The sequence below is a fragment of the Leptinotarsa decemlineata genome, unplaced genomic scaffold, assembly GCF_025532065.1.
Source record: "Leptinotarsa decemlineata unplaced genomic scaffold, Ldec_3_MD MMD2_tig00000035_RagTag_RagTag, whole genome shotgun sequence".
Classification (NCBI taxonomy): Eukaryota; Metazoa; Arthropoda; class Insecta; order Coleoptera; family Chrysomelidae; genus Leptinotarsa; species Leptinotarsa decemlineata.
This window is the reverse complement of record NW_027412540.1, coordinates 18,247,577-18,272,652: the sequence shown is the minus strand read 5'-3', so window position 1 is coordinate 18,272,652 and position 25,076 is coordinate 18,247,577. Positions and strand designations below refer to the sequence as shown.

The following is a 25,076-nucleotide window of genomic DNA, read 5'->3' as shown; positions in this document are numbered from 1 at the left end:
TTTGGGTTGAACGAAATTCAAATTGGGTGGTGAATTATAGAGACCAAATATCTCAGAAAGTTAATGTGTGGTGTGGTATCCTGAACAAAAATATTATCGGGCCATTTTTTTTCGATCAAAATTCAAACGGACGACTGTTCGTTGATTTTCTCGAAAATGCATTTTCCGATGTTTTGGAAGAACTACCTTTGGATGTGAGACATAGCATGATGTTTCAGTTAGATGCTTCACCTGTTCACAATAGTGGCATAACAAGGGTTTGGTTGAATAGGAATCTACCTATGAAATGGATAAAACGCAATAGCCCTCTCTCAGTATGGCCATCACGATCCCCAGATTTAACTCCACTGGAATTTTATTTATGGGGAAACTTGAAAAATAAAGTTAATAAGGATAGGCCAACGAATAAGGAAGATCTCCCTGCAAGAATTATACAGGCGTGTAGAGAAATCACACCTAGAGAACTGAGAAGAGTTGGAGGAAATAATAGAAGGCGCATAGAAAAATGTGTTCGATTGGAGGGAAAATTCATAGAAGGCACGAAAATATAAAATTGTCAACAGTTAAATCATTTGAAATTGATCGTTTTGTTTTTTAATTGAAATTGTGATTTTGAAAGTAGTATTTCTAAAGAATTTTGAACTACATAACATTATTCGCCACAAAATATCCTTGTTTTTTTCAGGAAAAAAGTGTAATCGTAGTAAGTTGGTAGTCCTGATCACGAATCTGAAGGAATTTTGAGCCTATTTTGCCCCCTAATATGTTTTACCGTAAAAATGGAGTGTTCCATCGCGAGTGGCGGACAGTGTATATCACTTTGGCTAACCCCATTCAGGTGGTAGGTGCATTTTGAGTATTTCCGTCAGTCCAGAGACTTTCATCGTTTCACCTCGAATATTACGGAAGATACGGGGGTGTTTCCATATATATATATATATATATATATATATATATATATATATATATATATATATATATATATATATATATATATATATATATATATATATATATATATATATATATATATATATATATATATATATATATATATATTTTATATATATATATATATATATATATATATATATATATATATATATATATATATATATATATTTTAAATGATGCAACTAATTTTCCTTTACTTTCAGTATTTTAATATTGTTAAAAATGTTGTTAAATAAATTTAACAGTCTAAAATCACTTATCACAAGTACAAATCAAAACACAACAAGACCTTATATCCACTATATTGAACAAATCAATATGCACTCCTAGAAACAGTATACCTAGAGAAGATCCAACATAAAGAATAGTACCTGATGTAACCCAAATACAGGCAAATTTACCTAAAATACCTAAGCTAAGGACTAACGAGGTCTTATCTTTCAACGTATGATTCCTAACACGGTTTGAATGGTAGCAATTGAAAATCGATCGTTCAGCCTGGGCTTGAACCACCGACCAACATGGCGGTCGATTTGAGTGAGTAAGCAAACCACTCACGTCGAACCAACCGGCTACCGACCGACCAGATTCGTAACAAGTTACTTCCTTCATATGACGAGCTGAAATTGATTTCAATTGGTCGAAACAACCACCGATAGACCGGTTTTGGAGTACTAGCTCCTCGTCAGTATCGGGAGGGTCATTACAGACGGAGTAAAACTCCTGAATATCCCTAGCAAACAAAATATTGATTTCAACCAGTCATAAGCTCTATCTGCATATGATTTAATAGAATGTACCAGTGCGCCACCTGTAATCAAAGTCCGGAAGCGTCTCCACATACACATACTCCGGGGTGGGACTCAGAATGATGGAACATATATTCCGGAGTGGTGCATATGACATACTCAAATACAGGTGAAACCACCTCACCCTTGTCTTTCATGTGAACCTAAAATATTGTAGGTACGTGTGGCAGATACACGACAGGAAAAAAACAACTAACCAAGCTAATGTCGTGCAGAAAGCTGAAGTCAAACCATCAGGCACCTGTGCAACATCTTCTATTCGGAAGATTCATCGCAAGTAACTTCCTATATATAAAAAGCTGAAATTGATTCTATTTGGTCGGGACGACCACCGATAGACCGTTTTCGGAGTACTAGCTCCTCGTCAATACCAGGAGGGTCATTTCAGACAGAGTGAACCATCTGAATATCCCGAACAAACAACGTACATAAACCATATGCGATTTTGCATTAAAATAGGAACATTTTCCAACATAATTAGCAAATTATCCTCAAGAAACCGATGACAAGTATGTCCATTTAAATTGCATGGTAGAAAAAGTCCAATTAGATCATCTCCCATAATTCCAGTTCAGAATAGCTCCTACTGAAGAGATTACACAATTGCATAATGTTTTTCTTGGTCCAAAAAATCATAATTAAAATTTCTGATTTTGTTTTCAGTAAAACAAGCTTCGTCCGTGAATACAATTTTTCTTGTTAAATTATGGGTTTTCGGTAACTTTTTGGAGAAACCATTAGCAGAAGTCTACTCAAAAGAAAATTTTCGAGGAAGTAGAGTTTGAATACGTTGAAAGTGATAGGGATGTGATGATGATCATGCAGAATTCTCCATACCTGCTAGAATATGGTTGATATTCAAATAATTGACGAATTGCTTCGTACTCGTTCCAGGATTTTCGTCAACTGTATCCAAAACAGCTACCTCAATAGCTTGGAGTTCTTGCATTCAGATGTGCTCCTTTCAAGTGATGATTTGGATTCTAACGTTCTGTTTCACATACTTTTCTGTAGGTGCTTGAAATTTTTCTAGCATCAGAAATCATTCAATTTGAGAAGCGCTCTCGATACAGCCGCCTGGCTTCATATGCGTTCCCGTCAGCAAGCCTATAGAAGTAATACATGTCTACTAATTCAGTATTTGTAAAATATCCCATGTTAAAAAAACCAAGTCTACATGATGTGAATGGTATCACGTATTGGGATAGAGAATTTTCAAAATAACTTGACAACAACGAAATTAGCACTTTATACGTGCTAGCCTACAAAATAATTCCGCTACACTTCAACGCCCAATTTAGCATAGGGACGAGCAAATTAATGCATTTTATTTTCGACTCGAAACCATTAGCCAAATGGAAAAAAAGGCGGGAGACCGTTTTCATGAAAAGATACAGGGCAATAACAAAAATAATATTCATTTGGAAGAAGGACAGTGGTATCATGATTTTGATTGAACAAATAGCAGGGACATCACTGATAAATATCAAGAAAACCTTCACCATGGAGAAAGTGTATGTTCATGCGTACTTTGTATGTACCAAAATTGAAGAAGAAATCCAAAGCGGTTTCAGAGATATTAGGGGGAAAATATTTTTTCTTGAAGTTTCAAAATCGGGTATCTCAGTAATAAATCGGTTACGGACCTATAGGAGGTAATTTTCTTGAAGTCATAAAAATTGCCCTTCAGGATCAGAACTCAATTATGAAACACCCTGTAATCATATCCACCCACATCTAAATCAATCTGTTAATGTAAGATATAACAATAGGAAATATACGGATGAATCTAGTAATATAATTTATAGTAGCAACAGGATATAGCGTGACTTGAGGATATCAATAATGAATTTCATTGAGTCTCGTGGCGAAGGAAACAAATGATTATTTCAGCTGAAAGCATAGAACTGCTATTTGTCTATATCAAAGCTCTGGAAGTCAAAGGTGCGGCGATTTATAGATTTGACCCCAAACAGATTGAATCCAGAAGTGTTTATTGTATCCATGTCCCGTAATTCATTGTTCTGAGTTATTCTAGGATATAATATAAAAGGTTATAGTCTGGGTGCCCGGCGACATAAGGTATCCAAGATGAATACCCAGCTGTAAATTTGTGTGTGGCTTCATCAAGTGTAGTCCGACAAGATAGTCTCGGCGTTTATTACGAAGTGGGGGCGTTTATTTATAATGTAGTTCTAAAGTTGCACAGCCGCAAAATTTTTAAAATTTATGCATAACGCACTTTCGAAGAAAGTATTTTAAAGAAAAATTAGTAAAATGCACAAAAATGAATTTGTCCGACAAAAATTTTGGGCCGTTGAGGCTGTCCACCAACTCAAACACGTCAAAATTTTACGAATTTTACGTTTAAAAAATTTATGGATAACCACCTTTTTTTTCAGGATTGGTTATTTGATACATGCGAAATGCAAATATCGATTTGTCCAAAAAAAAAAAAATTTGCCGATTTTTCAGTCCGACGCGTGAAAATTGTCGATATAAATAAGACTGTGATAAAGATTTAAGTCGCATATTTTACATTTCAAATAGGTTACCAAATTCGTATTATATTCAATTGTCTTTTCCACAATTCTACGTATAGAAACGTTGCAGGTTCATTAAACTCACCTCGACCTAATTATGTATTACTGCAACCTTTTCAGTACATTGAACTGTTTGCAGTTCAAATATGTAACAATTAGATAATAAGTGATGAGCAACCAATTCTGTATAACCCCGATTCTGATGAATGATTATTGTGCATATACTCTTCGATGTAAGATGTTAACTTTGATACGAATAAAAACGAAACTCTTGGTAATGACTGGCTTCAATTAAACTACCTGGAAAACCCAACATTTCATGGCGATCCTGCCAGTCCAGTCCAACCAGTGTGAAGAGAAAAAACCAAATAGTTAAAAATGTGTGGATCAAAAGTTACAAACGAAGAAAGACTGCAGATACAAGCTACTGGCACGGGATCAAATAATGCAAATCAATCCAGTTCCACCGAATTTACACACACCGACGGAATGATAATTCCAATTTTAATATTCATCGCAATTGTTATTATTTATTTTATATGGAGGAAAATGCGAGATGGTATGAAAAAATCAATGGAACGACAAATCGCGTTAAGCGAACTTCGAAGGTCTCGAGAAGGTATTAATTCCAACTGAAAAGGAGAATATTAGAATACGCTAGTATCCAGGGCTCATGAGCAGCAAAGATATTCTGAAGGAGTTCACAGGAGCTGAAGAACAACTGGTGAAATTTGAAGAAAATCTTCGCAAAGATTCTTACGAAAAACGAAGTGAAGCAGCTACGCAGAGACGGTATCAGAGGTTAGAAAATATTAATTCACTTATTAATGAATTAGTTCATAAGTTTAATAATAGCGGGCCAACTAAGGATGAAATTGCTCAAGTAGAATTATATTTACATAGATTAGAGAATAATTTATGAATAACATTTTTTATTTTTTTTTCATTTTCAAATGAAGTATACAATACAATGGATCACTTGTCCGATAGAAAAGTGAGCCTTTTTTCCTGCAAAATAAGGAAATTGTGTGTACATAGTGGTTATCTGAGGATTATTGGTTGATTCGTATTTGTGAATATACGGACACTCAGCTGATTTTTTGACAATTGGTTCATCATAATATGTAGAGTGTAATTATTGAATTGTCCGATAAGATGCGTGCTCCAATTTTCCAGTCCGACGTATGGAAATTATCGGTTTCATTAAGCCTCAGCATTAATGAGTGGATTATTTTCTTCTCATTTACTTCATAACCGATTTAGAATGTATGTCATTAATATGTTTCATAATTTTGTAAGAATGTTCTCGCAAAAACTTATCGTATGTGAACAATCGAAATTTGAAATATTTTGAAAGAAGACGAAGTCTGTAGCAATCAATTATGGTAGCAATCAATTATGGTAGCAATCAATTATGATATTGATAATGCAGAAAATAATGGAGACGATGATGATATGATGCAATATGAGGCCTATGAATGGGATTCTACTTCGAGCGGCGACAAATCTGAGGGAATTTGAGGAAAAATTTTAAGCATTAAATTTCACTGTTACTATTATTTATAATTAAAATTTATAAATTTACAAAAAAATAAATTAGTAAAAATTTGAAAAATCAATTATTTTTTTCAAATTATAACAATTACATCCATAATAGGTAAATTAGAAACATAAAAAAAAATTATTCCGCTTCTATGAGCCTTATCTATTTTATAATAGAATTTATTTAATATTTTGAACATGAGTCGTTTAAACAATTTACATATACTATAACTCATTATATGATCAATGGAATAATTCATGAAATTCCAATATTAATGTTTTCTTGTCGGACTCGAAATTTAGCTCTTCTTAAATGTCGGACAATAGTACTATCAAATAAGTACTACTCTTAAAAAGGTAAATTCATTTCAGTCCGATAGTTATTCATAAATTTTTGGTCTTATTTATATCGAAAATTTTCACGCGTCGGACTGAAGAATCGGCAAATTTTTTTTTTTAGACAAATCGATATTTGCATTTCGCATGTATCAAATAACCAATCCTGAAAAAATCAGGTGGTTATCCATAAACTTTTTAAACGCAAAATTTTGACATGTTTGAGTTGGTGGACAGCTTCAACGCCCCAAAATTTTTGTCGGACAAATTCATTTTTGTGCATTTTACTAATTTTTCTTTCAAATACTTTCTTGGAAAGTGCGTTATGCATAAATTTTAAAAATTTTGCGGGTGTGCGACTTTAGAACGAAATTATGAATAAACGCCCCCACTTCATAAAAAACGCCAAGACCATCTTGTCGGACTACACTTGATGAAGCCACACACAAATTTACAGCTGGTTATTCATCTTGGATACCTTATGTCGCCGGGCACCCAGACTATTATGTCTCTTATCGGGCGTCGCTGCTATTCACAAGCAGAATAATAAGAAAAAGACTTTTAGAAGTGTTTATTCAATTCAAACGAGTGCTAGGACTCGCACGTTGAGAAGTAAGACCTTTTCAATTCTTAACTCGATCAAGTGTCGACTTTTGAGAGGGGCGGCATCTGGTTAATGGAAAAACAGATTTTAACAGAACTTTATAGCAGAGTATAATGAACAATGGACTTGTGACATAGCGACTATTCGTACTCAATAACTTTCTGTCTTAGTAGTAATAACTCAGCTGTGAGGATGCTGACTCTCAATGAGATAATAACTGAAGATGATATCATATAAATCCGCCCTTGTGGTGGAAATTGGAGAAAAGATATGGTATAGTCGCTAGATGATAATGCTGATAGGTAATAATTCACAAATTGGTAACCACATACGTGGACGGTTCGAAAAATAAGGTGAATGTTCGCGTGAATGTTCGATTGAAGATTATTTTATCCTGGTACACTCGTCTCGAACATATGTTCACATTTTTAGCTATTTAGTTTGTTCGTGAGAGGCATGAAAGTTATAAGTGTTCCGTGTTAGGCGATTATCGGATATCGTAAAAATACATCAAAGAATTTACATTGAATTTTGTGTAAAATATGAAATTCAGGACTCAAAAATACTGGACAGTGGCATACGGTGATTGTACTCTGAGTCTGAAAAATATTTGCAAGTCTCATCACAAAAGGTCGAGATGATGTGATTGTCGCCGTTCTTCCTGTAACCTGAGCACATCAATAACCGATGAAAGTGTTTGGGAAGTGAAGAAATTTGTTATGGAGAATCGTCAAATCACTATTAGGAAAGTTGCTGAGGATGTCGGTATATAGATTGGTCATGACGAATCATGACATTGAAACCAAAGTTCAATCTTCCCAATATGAGAGCCCAGAAGAGCCAAGACCCAAAAAAGCACGCCAAGTTTGATCAAATGTTGAGGTTTTGTTTACTGTTTTCATCGACTAAAGTGACATAGTGCATCAGGAGTTCTTGCCACATGGTCTAAGGAGTGTATTATCTTGAAGTTATGCGCCGCTTGCGAGAAGCAATACGAAGAAAACGTCTGGTATTGTGAAAAAACAATTCATGGCTTCTGTATCACGATAATGCACGTGCTCACTCATCAATGCTTGTTCTCAACTTTTTGGCCAAAAACAACACCATAATCATGCTTCAGCCACCGTATTCACTAGATTTGGCCCCCTGCAACTGTGTTTCTGTTCCCAGGATTGAAGAGACCCAAGAAAAGACGGCGTTTCGCGACGATTAAGAATCGCTGAGAAAGTTCAAAAATATACCAAAAAGTGCACAACAGAACATTTTGGAGGATTGGAAAAAACGCTGACACAAGTATATTATATCTGATGAGGACTTCTTTGAAGGGGATGTCGGGACTGGTGATGGGGGAATTATTATTTAGACGAACATAGCGTTTATCAATAATAAAATTTATTAACAAGACACAACGACAAACAAAACATGAAAAAGAAAATTACAGGGTAACCTCGAGGAACTAACGCTAAGTCTTCTCTCGATCAGCGAGAAGACTCTTGAGCGGGTTTAGTTCTCGGCGAAAACCCCATAATAAGAAATGGTTCTCGGTCGAAATCCCAGAATAGAATGAGAATAGAATGAATGTATCGGCTAAGAAATGTATTCGAAGTCTCTCGAAAAATCATCACTGACAAATGGTCGGGGTTCATAAATATAGTCGAGAAAGGTCAATCACTGCACCCAAATTCCTTGTCTTGATCCATAAAAGTATTAACAATGAGTACCTTTTCGAAAGTGGTGTCGTTCTAAATATTCATCTGTTTCTCGGCAATTAACTTCCGTTTCCAGAGAAGAGAGCATTTCAATGATATATGATGAGAAAATACGAAAATGATGAGTAAAAATTAAAACACGAGAATTGATATAAAAACCCAAGCAGATTGATATTTCGGACGACTGCTGGATAATAGAGTTATGAAAAGTTAATTTCCCAAGAAAAGTTTATAATACAAAAATAAATATCGATAAAAAGGAAGGTATCCGAAGACAAGGACCTGAAAGATAGAACGAATCCACCTATGGAAGTAATTATGGAATTACCAGGATGCTGTGTACGAAACTGTTCTTTCCAACTGAAGGACGAATTCTTTTCACAAGATGAGGGACTGCCAATGGGGTCGTCACTTTCACCAGTCATAGTAAACATATATATGGAGTGGTTTGAAACTCTGGCTATCGAAGAAGCCCACAAGACACCTAGTGTCTGGTTGAGATACGTTGACGACACCTTTATAATATGGAACCATGGGAAAACTGAACTAGACGCCTTCCTGAAACACATCAACAGCGTAAGACCTTCCATCACTTTCACAATGGAGAAGGAAGTCCACAACTAATTGCCATTCTTAGACGTATTGGTGAAGAGGACCAACACTAAGTGGGAAATATCTGTTTACCAAAAACTCACTCACACGGGACAGTATCTGAACCACGAATCCAACCACCATCAATCGATTAAAAGAGGAATCATCGAGACTCTATTAGATCGTGCTTTCGGGCTCTGTAATACAGAGAAAGGTCTCGAGAAGAAACAAGACATCATCAAAAATGATCTTCAACCGAAAGGCTACCCCAAAGCGATGGTAGAACAGACTTTGGCTAATAGACAGCAGGAGCCTCGCAAGGAAGAGAATTCGTAACAATCAGTGATTGCACTTCCCTACATCAGAGGACTATCGGAAAGGATAAGAAGAATTGGTTACAAGTACAACATCAGAACCTGCTTTAGATCCGGAAACACTGTCCGTAGCAGCCTCACAAAAACAACCAGGCCACCAAACGCGGACTGCGATTCCAAGAATTGCATTTACCGGATACCTTGTGAGTGCGGAAAATCTTATATACGTGAAACTAAGAGAGCATTGAATGTTCGCATTCCTAAGCACACGAAAGACACACAGCAAGGGGAAACCAGCAAATCAGCAAAAGCAGAGCATGTTTGGATCCATCAACATAACATCGGGTGGTCCCAAGCTGTCCCATCATCAAGCGATAAATGGCCAACTCCCGCCAAACGGTCATCTCCCACTAAACCAGTGAAGCGGAAAAAGGAAAGCGAAGAAAGTGAAAGTACTCGAATGACCCATAAATAGTCATCTCTCGAAGGAATCAGTCCAGTCATCACCCGAATACGATTGTGTATACCAACAATCGAAACGTCGTTGAGTAACTTGTCTTGGGAACCTCTTATTTTTTTATTTTTGATCAATTGCTCTATTTTTACTCATATTTTATTTCACTATTAATTTTTTTTGCTCAATATACCTATTTATTATTTTCAGATATTCATTTCTAATCTGAAGCAAACGAACTTCAAACGTTCAAACCAGTCTTGATATATCTACACAGTAGGTTTTATGGACTGACGCCTATCAGAAAACAACTATTCCCCTGGCTAATACCACGAAGGGCATTGGATTATATCCGACAGGCGTCAGTGCAGGAACCTTCACAGAAAATTTCCTGCATATGCAATTGGAAATGCGACTGAAAGAGTCGACCTTCCGAAGAGGAATGAAATACTCTGAAAGAACTCCGATTTTCAATTATGGAATATCATTGACTTTAGGTCGATGATGGTCACTATCTTGCACTGACGAGTGGCTAATGAGCCCGAAACCGGTCTGCAAGTGTGCCCGTTCCAAAATTGAAGGTCGACTCTTTCAGTTGTACTGCCAATTGCATATGCAGGAAATTTCCTGTGAAGATTCCTGCACTGACGCCTGTTGGATATAATCGAACGCCCTTCGTAGTATTAGCCAGGGGAATAGTTGTTTTCTGATAGGCGTCAGTCCATTAAACCTACTGTGTAGGTATATCGAGACTGGCTTGAACGTTTGAAGTTCATTTCTTTAAAAAATTTCACCTGACAGGCAGATTAGTTCTGAAGAAAACACGACAACAAAAGATGAAATCCTGCAATTAGATTTGTTTACTGCCAGTCTTCAAGCATAGCCCACTGACTAATAAGAAAGATATTCATTTCTAATTATTTTTTTTTAGTTTTTTAGGTATTTCAAATCATTTTATGTAATATCAGACAATGGAAGTCCGAACTAATGAAATTCATCATGAAACATTGTCAATCACCTCCAAACAAACAAAGAAATAAAATGTTTCTAAACTAAGTAGTTGTAGGAAAAACCCTACAGTACCCCCTTGCCAATGTTGAATGATATACCATGAATAGTGGGGATATATAAAAAAATATTTTTGTAAACTAAGGTAATAAAATAAAATTATAACTGCAATGGTACAGTTATTTGAGCTACTGGAAGTTGAATGAATTTTTGCAAAAATTAAACTGAAACTGAAATTGTATATTCCAAATTAAATAAATTATTACAAAAACACAATTTATCAATTAATAAAACTCAAAAATCAATCGTTCTTTTCAATAATGCATTATTTAAACAAATTTAACAAAAATGTGATGATGCATTCGTTCAAATTTTCATATCTTTGTAGACTGGCATCATTGCCGATGGCGTCGATGGAGGCAAATGATGATTTTGGAGAGAAAGTTGAGAACACAATGTTTTTTTTGATCAAGCATTCATGAGTCATATAAGGTATCGGTGGTAGCGACAGGGAATTAGAAATGATTATTTCAGCCAGTCGGTTCGACGTGGGTGCTTTGTTGTCGAATTGACTGCCGTGCTGGTCGGTGCCGGTGGTGCAAGCCCCAGTCTGAACGATCGATTTCCACTTGATATCGTCCAACCCGTGTTAGGAATCACACGTTAAAAGGCAGGACCTCGTTAATCCTAAGCTCGTACAAGTTTCGACCTCTGAGGGTTGTCTTTCGTAGGGGTGCGATAGCTGGTTAACGAAAAAACAAATTTCAAACAGATTTTCAAACAGATTATTAAACAGATTATCAATGTTTGTTTTTCGATAGGGTACAGTTTGTTGGAGTTCCTCAGTGGCTGTTTAAAATATTATTGAATTATAAAGGCGTTAAAGTAAAGTTCAGTATATTTTTCTACTGAAAGTTCGCATTTCTTACTTTAATTTCATTTTGAAATTGACAAAAAAATTTTACACAAAACAAGGGACACGCTTTTGATATGTTGTGAGGTTTGCCGTAAATGATCTATTTGGATATCTCCATGTTATCATCACATTATCTATCATCAAAGATTCATCAAAATTTTTACTTAAATGCCTGCAGTAGTTTCCAAACTTCAATAAATATTTGACATTAGTATATGTATACGAGTATAAAATATTCAAAGATCATATTTCAAATGAACCAAATTCAATGGGTTTAACTTCTCAAAATTTTTGCTGAGCGAATAGCAAATATGTAGAGAGATGTATTTTCAGTTCATTGTTAAGATAAGCTTTCAGTAACATTGAAACATCGGTTTGTTAGAATACTGGGTTGAAAAAAATTGGTTGGATGTTTTTTTTGTCAAATAGCTGAAATCTCCTCACGATAGATAATCCTCTGAAGTTTCAACTCACGTTAGTCGAGGATTAAAGAGGTCTTAACTTTCAATGTGCGATTCCTAGTATAGGTCAGGTGATATGCAGAGAACATTGATCGTTCCAGAATTGGAATCGAATCAGCTTCCACGACGGCGGTGGTTTTATGAATAGTACTCACTAACCAACCAATAACTGATAGTAGTGATTCATTTACTGGGAAAATTATATCACATAATTTTCATGTATTTCCACTGTATGTTGTATAATAAAACAGCAATAAACTATTTCATCAAACTTCATACGACGTCATAACAAGAACAATGAAATATCCGTATTCTGTTCGGAATGGTAAAAGACACACTATGACCTAGAAACTGTCTGTTCGATAAAAAGTGGAAAAGCTAATGGGATATCGATATAACGTAATGCCAAATCTATTCTATTTATATAATGCCGATGTCATATAAATCAGAAACAAATTATACTGCTTTGTGCCAATCGATTCAATATCTCTAGGGATTAGGTTTCATGTCTATTACTTCTGAAGCGAATTATTTGACTGTCGTAAGTTATTGCACATGAATATTCAGCGTAAATGTTACTGAATTCGCGAACACACTTTTGTGAGTATACAGTGTGATCAATTCTTGGAACATTTTGTGAAGGAACGAAAAATACTAATTATAGTTTTGTAGTTATCACATTGGTGTGATCTCTTCTCGAGCTGTGAATACTCGAACGTATTGTTACGTTTTTACCCGTGGATTAACCAACAATTGACTAAACTGCAAAATAATTAAACTCAACTCTATTCGACTTTAGATACAACGAACACTTCAACTAAAATTTCAACTATTATTCGAATGTATACCGCCTTAGTAGATCACTTCGCGTACCGCACTGTAACTTTCACTTAACTGTGTCGATATGCTCATTGCTAGCGTTAATATATGGTAATCGAATGCGGAAGAAAATTTGCCGGAATTTCATTGAAGTCGGTAGCATTATTCACGTTACATCTGGAGCGAAGGCAAACGTCGTACATTCGCGCGCTGTCAGTTACGTCACAATTGGTTTATGGCTACCAGTGGCGGCCGGCGTTATTTTCTTTAGGGCATGATTTACAACAGTATGCTGTCTGTTTAAAAAATTAGGGGAGTTTTCATTTTTCTCAAAACATATTTATTCATTCATCATTTTCAATTTTGTACCCTTCAAAATAGCCCTCCAGCCAGCGTTTTTCCCAATCCTAGAAGCGGTTCAATGTAGAGAGTGGGCCAAATTGGACATTTTCAACGGGAAACTCCTGTTTTCAAACTAGATAGATGAAAACTGATGGCTGTGTTTGGAGGTCAAATTTTATGACAAACTCAATGATCAAAACTGTATATCGATATCTATCATCGTTTCTGTGTTACAGCATGTTTTTCGAAAATGTGCATTTTGATGAAAAACTATTTTTTATGAGACACCCTGTATATTCTTGCACATTTCAATAGAGCTTCAAATAAACTTTTGAAAATATAGCACATTTGATATTTTGCTAGGGTCATTTTTGAAATACAGAGCTTTTAGGAGTTTCCATTTAGACTTTGAAACGCTCACTTTGATCAAGTTGGCTTTGGAAGACGCGGGCGTGAAACAAAATGAAATTGTTCAATAGTAGCTATCAAATGTTGATAAAGCTTTTAACAACAGTAATCAAAACTGATAACATAAAAACTACGGAAGCGCAGATGGGCCACATATTTTTATTATTTGTTTCTTGAAAATTACGACTTTGAATCTCGAAATTTCGACTTTTATCTCGAAATTTCGACTTTTGTCTCGAAATTTCGACTTTTATCTCGAAATTTCGGCTTTAATCTCGTAATTTCGAAATTACGACTTCAAACTCGAAATTTCGACTTCAATCTCGAAATTTCGACTTTAGTCTCGAAATTTCGAGTTTGAAGTCGTAATTTCCAAGAAACAAATAATAAAAATATGTGGCCCTTCTGCGCTTCCGTATAAAACTGATAACAATTCATATTTTATTTACTACTAATGAATGGAACTTCTATAATAATAAATAATGATAAAGAACAAACAATGGAATATATTTTTTTAGAAAAGGTGTTCAAAATATCTACCAGCTTCGCTTACCCACAGGCGACACCTTTTCTGAACTTTTTTGTCGATATAATTACTTCAATAAGAGTGGGAGAAGCAAAACATCACTGCCGCTTCCATTTCGTATCTAGAATTGGTCGGCAATTTGAACATGAGGTCTTTCAACCTTTCTCAGAGGTAAAATTCCATAGGCGTTAGGTCCGGTGATCTGGCGGGCCAACGGTTTGGTCCTTGGTTGGCTATCCAGTTATTAAAAAAACTAATAAATAGAGTTTATTCTATGATTTTCACTATAAGGGTTTTACAAAAACCGCTTTTTTTGTAAAACCGGTTTTTGTAAAACCCTTATAGTGGAAATCATAGAATAAACTCTATTTATTAGTTTTTTAAATATGGATTTTCATCAAGTATCGGCCAGTTCTATTCAATTATCCAGTTATTACCAACATTTGCAGACAAAAAAATTGTGACAATAGTAGTGTTGTGAGGCGAAGCCTCATCTTGATGATCCAAATTTTCCTTGACTTCTCTGCTTCACAATAGAATGAGAATTATGTACCCAAGCATAAGAATTATAGCATATGAACATGCCTACACTGCTCACATAAGTTTCGCCTATCCAAATACAATTTAACGAAAAATCGCGCACTTGGTTACAACTTTCCAAGAACCACTGGCAAAAAGCCATGCGGCGTTTAAAATCTTCTGGTCCTGTATGGCTTGAATTTGTAGTTTTCTCAAACTCCTCCTAAAGTTAGTTCTTGATAGGCCTGTTGATATTTTCAAATTTTGTGTTGACCTTTTTGGGATTATTTTCAACAGCTTCAAAAACGACTATTTCTTCCAACTTCTTATCCCTATTTGATTCATATAATTTTGTCCTTTTCTTTTCAAATTGACCATCGTCAATTGGGTTGTGTCGCAATCTTGCCAAAATTTCTCTAAAAGGTTGTTTTCAATCTGGATACGTCTCGTGAAACAAATTGCTTGCTGCTTCCGTATTTTCTCAGACAATCATTTCCCATTTTTCATAATTCTCATACTTTATTGCGAATGTGTTTGAGAATTGAACAAAAACCACTAATTGAAGAGCGTCTTCACTGCTTGAATCAAAATTTTACTGCTACCAGTAAAGATTTGACCCTCAGACACAGCCATCAGTTTCCATCTATCTAGTTTGAAAACAGGTGTTTCCATTTGAAAGTGTTCAATTTGGCCCACCCTGTACATTTTGGGTAAGTTTTTGAGCTCTCTCAGTGATTCGATTTTAATCTCCTCAATTCGTCGCAAAATGACGTCTTGTAATGGATTTTTTCAAATTTGTGAACAGGAAGAACTCGCATGGGCTAACTCTGGTGAATGAGATGGCTGGGGCATGATCACGGTGTTGTTTTTGGCTAACAAATTACGAAGAAGCATTGACAAGTGACCAGGTTGATTATCGTGATGCAAAAACTATGAATTGTTTTTCCACAATACCAGACGTATTCTTCGTATTGATTCTCGCACGCGGCACATTCTGGATCGCCGTTGACGGCAATTGCATGGCATTAACCAACCGAAATCCCGACCTCCTCAGCAACTTCTTTAATAGTGATTTGATGATTCTCTATGACAATTCTGTTCACTTAACATTTTCGTCGGTTGTTGATTTGCTCGGGCGTCTAGGATAAGCGTCATCATTTACTTCTTCTTGATCTTCTATGGAAATCTTGTACCCCTTGTAAACCGCCGTTATGTCTCACATCTGTCTCATATCCGGCCTTCGTCAAACTTTGCAGTAAACATACCATCAAACTACAGAAACTCAGATTTGTGTTTGACGCCAGAGCCAAGATAGTTGGAACCAATTCAAATGGATTAATTCTTTGAGATTCGTCGAGTGAAATGGAAAAAATTCTTTCATCCCCGCGCTAAATACGAATACCTCTTTTAGTGAATGATTTTTTTGTAGATAATACTTGAAACTTGCATACACAAACAGTGTCAATGTTCTAGATTCAAAAGAATATAATGGTTAATCATCATCAACATTATTTTTCCCCACAATCCACACAAGTAACTCATGTATGGGATTATACAAAACTGACAACCTGGGAGCTGATCTCAACTTCAGTAGGAAGATAAAAATTCCACTTTTACTTGAATTCTCAACTAGTTTCCAAAACCTTCTGGATAATATTACAGATAACTCTATATTCATACGACATTACAGATCTCAAAACATTACTGCTTTCAAGTTCTACTCTTGCTTTCAATACCTCCTCAAACTATTCAAAAGGTTATATTTAGATTCATATTCAGATTGTCAGGTTGGAAAGTAGAGATTGTTGTTTGGAGAAAAATATATGCAACCTTTAATACAAAGGAATGTGGAACAGAGAAGCTATATTGAAAGAAAAATAATTGCGGTTTGAGATTTGATATACCTCCTTATATACCTCCATTAAATATTTTGTGTTCCAAAATAGTGAAATGTTTGGTATTCTCAAGAGAATCGTTAAAATTTAAATTCTATTGATGGAAAAAAGTGTAAGTTACTCACCATTGTCGTATTTCTTTTTCGGTAACTGAAAAATAAAACAATCAATGTTAATCAAGTGAAAATATAGTTCCAAACAATAATTTCAGGTATAAAATAAAACACATCGAAGACAATTTGATTATACGATATATATCGTTTCCTTATTTATTGTGTTGGCAATATTGGGAACACTGTGAGCGCCTTCGTTGCGGGCACAGGTCAAATGCCTTTTGTCTGTGGCCATTCCTCGTTCTGGGTTTTTGAGGTCTACCCATTAAAAAACACCAGATGAGAAATAATGTAGCACTATAAAAACCAAAATATTTGAGTTCCATGCAAATCAACTCATGATTGATGTTATCGAATGTTCTTGAAAAATCTAGAAAAACCAGAGTACTAACAATTCTCTTATCAATATCTTGAGTAACAGTAGCAAGATCTGTACTTGTGCTGTAGTCCTGGCGATGATAATAACAGATTATTAGTATCAAAATACTCATCAATTTTCGAATAAATAAACCTTTCAAAAATTTTACTCATGGTCAGGAGTATACTGATAATTCTGAGAACAGAATAACTGGCTGGATAATTATTCTTTGGAAAGGGTTTTCCAACGGCAATTTTCAACAAGTCTGGAAAATATGAACGTTCAAAAAAACAATCCATGATATGAGTAAACGGGCTATAGAGTTTCAACATTCTGATTGAAATATTATTAACCCTTTCAATTCAAACAAGAATCCAATGGCTGGCATCAAATAAAATAAGCGTATAATGTCTTCGTGACACGAGTAGTTTTCGAAAACATTTTATGGTTTCTACATAGCGAACAACGGAATTCCAGCCTATTTAACTCAAATTTCACATCCTCGTATGGGTTTGAAATGAGCATCATAACGTCGTTTCAACCACTGGCACGAGTATAATCAGGATAGTGCCCAATCATTTACGTGATGCAGAACTTTGGTATTCCAAATCCCCAAACATTAATTTTAAATAACGACCAGTGCTTGTTTCAACCCACTGTTCGGAATTTTCAACTACCCTTAATGGAATGAAATTATTCAAAATCTCATAGGCGAAGTGTTTTCTGGATCGTATATTTCACCCTCTCCAGCAAATTTATAGCATTCCAACCAACACCAGCTAAGAAATATTCCCCAATATTGTTGCAATTTTGGAGTATTTTTGGTTGAGATTAATAAGATTTCCTACAGTAATTATTACCTTATCAATGGGTCGTTTGTTGTGATACATTATTTGCAATAACCAATAACCTAATGCAGTTATGTGTACTAAAGTTGTTTGTTAGGAATACTAATTAAATTCATAATTTGATTCAATAACTCAAAACTGAAACTCAAAACATTTTTTCTCAATGTAACTTCATAGTTATTTCATTCGTTCACTATAGTTTGATAACCTTTCGTAGGTTGTCTCGAACTGATTCTCTACCTGAAACTCGCAAATATTGAATACGCTCGCAAATTCATCAGATAGTTTTTCTTCCTGACTGGTTACCTAGTAGTTGGTCCAAAAGAACAATCTCGTTCTCGGCTTTTGCATTAATTGAACTTCTGGACGTAATTTCTCTGACTTTCTGATTTTCTACGCTTTTGGTTTTTTCGAAACAAGAAGAAGGTAATGGAGTGATGGAGATACAAATTTAGGATAAGATTCATATGATAATGAAGAACTTGAGACTCCTAGAAAATAATGAAAAAACTCAATACTCAAAACTCAGTACTCAATTGGAAAATTCAAATATGGTTAAGAAGAAGTTCTGTAACGTTACATTCGAAACTGTTTTGATTATTTCCCTACGTTGTAAATAGTATCGACTACTATGGTTATCAACCCCGTATTATCGATAGTTCATGTTGATAACTTTCTGAACATCAATATGATTTGTATTAACAATTCTCTACGACCTCCTACATTTCGTTAATTTTGTTTCAATAATTATGAATTTGACTACGCATTCGTCATTTCAACAGGAGGTCATAATTTACTTTATTATACAGTGTGTTAATTTTAAGAACTTACATTGGGCTATATCTCACGAAAGAAAGCTGAAATCGAAAAATGCTTGAAACCGTTTGTAGGATAGTAAGGGGGAACTAAAGTAACATGAAAGAGAACTCACTTTCATCAATCCCCTAGGCTCCACCCACCAAAACTCAAAAAGTTTAAATTGCAAACCCCTACTTGTGATACATCATTGAAAAGACTATAAAAAATGTAATTCAATGGTATAAATAATGATTGTACAGGATGGTGCAATAATTGTGCAACTTTGGCTTAAATGGAATATTTAATGAGGTTTTTGTTGAACTACAAATTCATTAAAAATGTCAATTAAGTATATGTTCCAAATGGTTTCTGTTGTTTTGAAAACAATAATACAGTCTATGTGTGATGATCACACAGTTTAATCTTTCTCTTCAAGATGATCACTTGGTGATCGAAACACGTGTCGAGGTGTTAAAAATAACGGTTTGGTGTTGGGATAAAACTCCAGTAATATTGATTACTTCACCAAAGGTTCCAAACAGTGCATCACAAGTAAATAATAAGCGTTAGAGGACATTGATACTTCTTGGTAAACTCAACAAACAATATCAACAATATCGCTTTTTTACCGCACAGACTTGGACGTGACTTACCGAACAAATGATAATTTAGGTAAATTCATTGAAAACAATAAAAACAAAACTGCTGTGTCGGATAGATCAGGAATATATAAGTTGACTTGTGATTCTTGTCTGAAACTTTATGATGGCCAAACGGGAAGAAATTTTTATCACATAAAAGAACATATGAGTAGTTTTTCGAATGTGAAAATCAATTCCACATCGTTTGACAGACAGTGCTGAGTTTGACCGTGACTGTGGAGTATTAGATCCGTAAAAAAGGTTTGAAACAATCCTTTTGAGTCATTAAACATTAATAGCTTCAAGAATAATCGAATAGAAATGAATTCATCTCGTGTTCTGAATCTGTTTTTTAATGTGGATATTGGTAGGTAGTTTACTACATGTAACAGTTAGTGAAATTTTCTTTTATGGAGTTTGAAAATTTTGGATCAGTTTCTACCTCAACTCAGAATGTAGAACTCATGTGTTAATTAAAAAAAAATAATTTCTCGGATATAGCCGTTACTACACGTGGTGGGAAATCATAATGAAGAAAAGAGAAATTGAACTTTCTATGTTTTTTACCACTTTTATTTGTAACTAACGTTACTGCAGCTTCGTCCTATAAGGACATTTTCAAACTTATACATTAAACGTTTCATTTTCAAACTTATACGTTGCTGTTTAATGTATACGTTGCTGTTTAATGTATGAGTTTGAAATTGTCCTTCTAGAACAAAACGTTAGTTACAAATGAAAGAGGTAGAACATTTTAATTCTGTTTCCTTCAAAATGAATTCTGCCTACAAATTTTAACTTATTGATATCAGAAATCAAAATTTTGGAGAAAATATGTATGCTAATTCTTCATCTGATGAAAATGATTTGAAATAGTTGCTTGGAATCTTCCCAAACACTTACATCTCAAATATTATCCGTATCAGTGATGATTGATGATATACTAAATTTTTCACTAGAGCTCTGACCACCCCTGTATCTTCTTTTTTGAAGTCGATAAATGTACATATGCGATTTTCCATTAAAAAATTATATTTAGAAAAGTTAGTTGAAATATTTCAAAAAACATAGATTTCAAATATCCAAATCAGTAAAAATATTGGATATACCATTTGAATTTCATTTGATCGGACTTCCATTGCCTAATAATATGCAGGGTGTAACTGAATAAGTGTAAAACATTTAAGGAGGTGATTCCTCATCGGAAAAAAGATAGGATCTTTCATATAAAGAAATTTCATTTTAGCATCCCTTGTTAAGATACATCCCCTCAAAGAGGGTACATAATATTTGTAAAACAATTTTTTTCACAAGCACTGAAAAAATTACAATATTGAAATTAACCTGACTTTTTGTACTACCAAAAACACACTTAGCCAGTAATTTATTTGGTTTACCCCATGGTTGTAAGGGGTGGAAAACGCAACCCCTAAAATATATTTCCAATGTAACTTTTTGTCTCATTATTTGTTTACCATTTTATTTTTTTAATATATTTGTTTAAAAAATTATTTCCAATAGTCTGTTTCATTCTTAACAAAAAATGTCTCTTGGGTTTTTTGCCCAAAATAAACCAGTTCGCAGCAAAACATTATTTTACGAACAACTACAGAGATACATCGTCATGAATGCGAACTGGATTTATTGTTATTTTGTAGTTAGTACCTGCATTAAACGATTGGAGGGTGATAATCAAAACTAATTCATTAATAACAAAACACACAACATGTAAAAATCATAGTAAATGTTCAATATGTCTACCTTCATACATTACGCATACGTCTATAGGTCAGCGCATTGAGCCACGTATTCGCTCGAATATTCCTGGAATCTCTCTGATTACCCTGCACGCATCGATGATGCAGTTTCTTAAGTCCTCTATATCGCGAACAGACGTACGATAAACCAAATGCTGTTGGCTCCAAATAGAGAAATTGAGATCCGAGGATCGAGGGGGCCAGTTCTGTGGTCCTCCTCGACCTATCTACTGTTTCAGTTAATTGCTGGCGTGCTTCTTGACTAAAATGGGCGGGAGCCCTATCATGCATAAAAAACATATCCCTTCTGACGCCCAAAGGAACTTCCTCCAGCATTACTGGATGCATTCCTTTTGAAAATTGAACGTATGCCTCACCATTTAATCGAGGAGGTAGAAAATGAGGCCCAATTAAATCATCTCCAATAACTCCGAGCCAAACTTTAAGAGAAAACTGTTCTTGATGGTTAGTTTCGACAATAGCGTGAGGGTTTTCATCAGCCCATATGTGGTAATTATGAAAATCTCGTCCCGAAAAAAACTACATTCGTCTGTGAATTCTATCGTCTTCAGAAAGTCACAATTTTCATTTCATTCATTTCCAGCATCCAATTGCAAAATTCAAGACGGTTCGGAAAGTCTCGCGGTAACAGTGCCTGTACTCGTTGCAGATGGTAAGAGTATAAGAGTTGTTCCTTTAAAATTCGAAATACCGTCATATGATCAACAATTAGCTGAAAAGCAATCTTTCTAGTACTGTTAGTGGGTTGTTCTTCAATCAAACTAAGTACTGCTGCCTCAAGCTGTGGTATTCGTACTTCTCGATGGCGACCACAATTCTGCGTTCGTTGATGAAGTCGAGCAAATATTCTATGTGAAGGATGCTGCCGTCGAGGATACATTTCAGCATATCTTCTAGAAGCTTCTAACCCATTCCCCTGCGACAGACCGTAAACGTAATGCATATCAGCCATTTCCTCATTTGTGTATGCCATTTTAATAACAAGTGAATTATTAGGTGTTGCGTTTTCCACCTCTCACAACCATGGGGTAAACCAAATAAATTTCTGGCTAAGTGTATTTTTGGTAGTACAAAACGTCAGGTTAATTTCAATATTGTAACTTTTTTAGAGCTTGTGAAAAAAATTGTTATAAAAATTTCATGTTCTCCCTTTAAGGGATTGTATTTCAACAAGGGGTGCTCCCTTAAATGTTTTACACTTATTTAGTTACACCCTGTATAAATGGATTTGAAATCCCTAAACGACCAATACAAATTGAAATTTTCAAAAGAATAGCTGAAAGTAAAAATTATATAAAGCAAAAAAACCCCTGAAAGTGTCTGAGAATCAATTGATTCCTAGCGGCTCGATTGTATGTAGGAAACCTTCGTCTGAGTGAAAAATTGTTAACTAGTAAGCTAAGCTAAGCTAAGAGATCAAAACTTGTCTGAAGACTGTATTGAGAAGAAATACATATGGATGAGAAGAAAAATATTTCGGAATATAATCTCGAAATATTCATCTCTCCCAACTACTTACACAGTAGCTTCTGGTAGATGCCTACCAGAAAATAACTACTTTCCCGACTAATACTACGGTGAATATTGAATTATATCCGACAGACGTGTATGCAAGATACCACACTAAGGTTTGTCTCACAGATGTTTTCCGTTCATCCAGTTGCAGTACTCTGCTGAAATCTTTCGAATAGATCACCTATAGAGTGGTTTCGAAGAATAACCTCTCATCATTGCAGGATTGCAGTAAAGTGCCAGAACCTACAGAGTAGGTAGTTGGGAGGGATGAGTATATTGAGATTTTGTTTAGAAATATTCGAATTCAGTGGTACCAACATTGAAATATCTGGCTAGTTCACAGATTTATATATACAAAATATCAATTTCATTGACAATTCTCCCAAAAACGAAAACACTAATCTATGAATACACATTGAAACAATTTTTTATACTCAAAATGATTGTGACTCATTTTGATAAAGAGATACAGAGATCAATTTCACAATGTGAGTAGTTCAAGTCCTTCATTTCTTCCATTTCCAATAGTTAGTTTTCGAATATTTCAATAGTATTATCGATTTTATTACTCGACACAATCCTTACCGATTTATCACTAGATAACGGTTGTTCTGTCAAGTCATTTACTCGTCTGTCAAACGAATGACTTTCAAATTCAATTCCGACACTTACTCAATCATGTGAAAAGTAATAATTTCGGAAAAAATCGCAAATGGTGAAATTACTGTGGGACTTTGGATCACTACTGGTGGGGATAATAGCTGGAGCTTGGTTTGGAAAATATGGAAGTTCGATCCTAGCAGAAATAAATAAAACATCAGAACGGGAATTCGAGCGAATCAACTGGGAAGAAGAATGTGCACACGATGAGGAGGAATGCGAATGTGAAGTAGAAGATGGTGATTTATGAAGAAGTAGTCACGGAAATTTCAATGAACATGTAAAATTTTTATTTTTCCTGTACACATTCATTCATGGAGTATACTTATTATAATGACGATGTTCTGATAACAAAAAATATTTTTCTGTAGATATCCCAAACTATAAATTTTGAAACGTTCGAGTGCAAAAATTTGTTCGAAGGGGGTCTGGAGGAGTGTGGAGATTTCCAGATTGAATGGAGTCATTAAAAATTGAGATGTCTCGGTGAGGATGTCAGAGGAAATAGAATAAATTTATTGGGTAAGGCGGAACTTGTTCACAAAATATAATGAATTGCTAATTGATAAATGCAATAGATACAGAGCTATATAATAACACAGGGTTTCACACAGTGTCAGATAGGATAAAACAGATTCTGGGTTGTTGGGCCATGGTTAAAAAAAATTGTAGAACGTAGCGTTCCGTCTGCTACTGCGTCAGACATCTTCAGTGGTGTCAGTTAACTATGAGGATGAAAGAAGTATTTCGAAATCATGTAACGACTACCTGGAAAGTTCTGTGTTCTTTCCTATTTTCACTAGTAGAGTGTGGGGTGTCAATGGGAATGTTCTCTGCTGATTGAATCGCACTTGTTGATTGAACCAGGTTGTTTACAGATGTGCTGTTGGTAGGATGTCGATTAAAGTTGTATTCTAGTCAACTTTTGTCTTTCTTCTCTGATGAAATCATTGGGATGTTAATAGATCTCATAGGCAGTTTCGTAATGAAACCTTTTTATATCAAGCATTGTATATATTAATTACCAAAATTGTATTACTCCAGCCTATACTAAGACTTTCCGGATACCCGGTATATCAATATCAACCGTAATAGTTTCCCGATATAATGTACTATGTTGTAACTTCAGTTAGCTGCTGGAATAAATAAACATGTGTGATTTCAACAAGCTCAATCAAGAGTTGCAATATCTCCTAAAAGAAACCCAACATATAATTAATGATTCACCAGTCAGCGAAATGTCTAGTAATATTTTTCGTCTCGAAGTATATCATTAAAGATACCTTGTGAGTGAATAAAAATATACAGGGTGTTTCTTAACTACAGTGCGGAACTTCAGAGGGTAATTTCAGGGTAATCACTTCTAAAAACTATCTGTTGACACCATAAAATAAAAACTAAAAGTAAATAATAAACAATTACGACTTCAAAATAAATGTAATTGATTGTTTGACACAGAGTATTCCTTATGACATTGCAGTTATCAACTATTCAATTTCAATAGTACAGGAATTTTATAAACAAGACCCCATAAATAAAGCATTCATGTCAGGACTGCGGACAGGCCAATTAAAGGTCCTGCACGTCCAATCCAGCCATTAGGGTAAGTGAAGTC

General features: G+C 34.9%; 1 protein-coding gene across 1 annotated transcript in view; it reads right to left on the bottom strand.

The window, feature by feature from the left end:
* The window catches only part of LOC111509302 (frequenin-2), a 328,404-nt gene that overhangs the window by 137,617 nt on the left and 165,711 nt on the right, over window positions 1–25,076 (bottom strand). Inside the window, exon 2 of the mRNA XM_074171976.1 lies at window positions 16,876–16,900. Coding sequence (XP_074028077.1) covers window positions 16,876–16,900 — 25 coding nt within the window. The remainder of the gene's footprint in view (window positions 1–16,875; window positions 16,901–25,076) is intronic.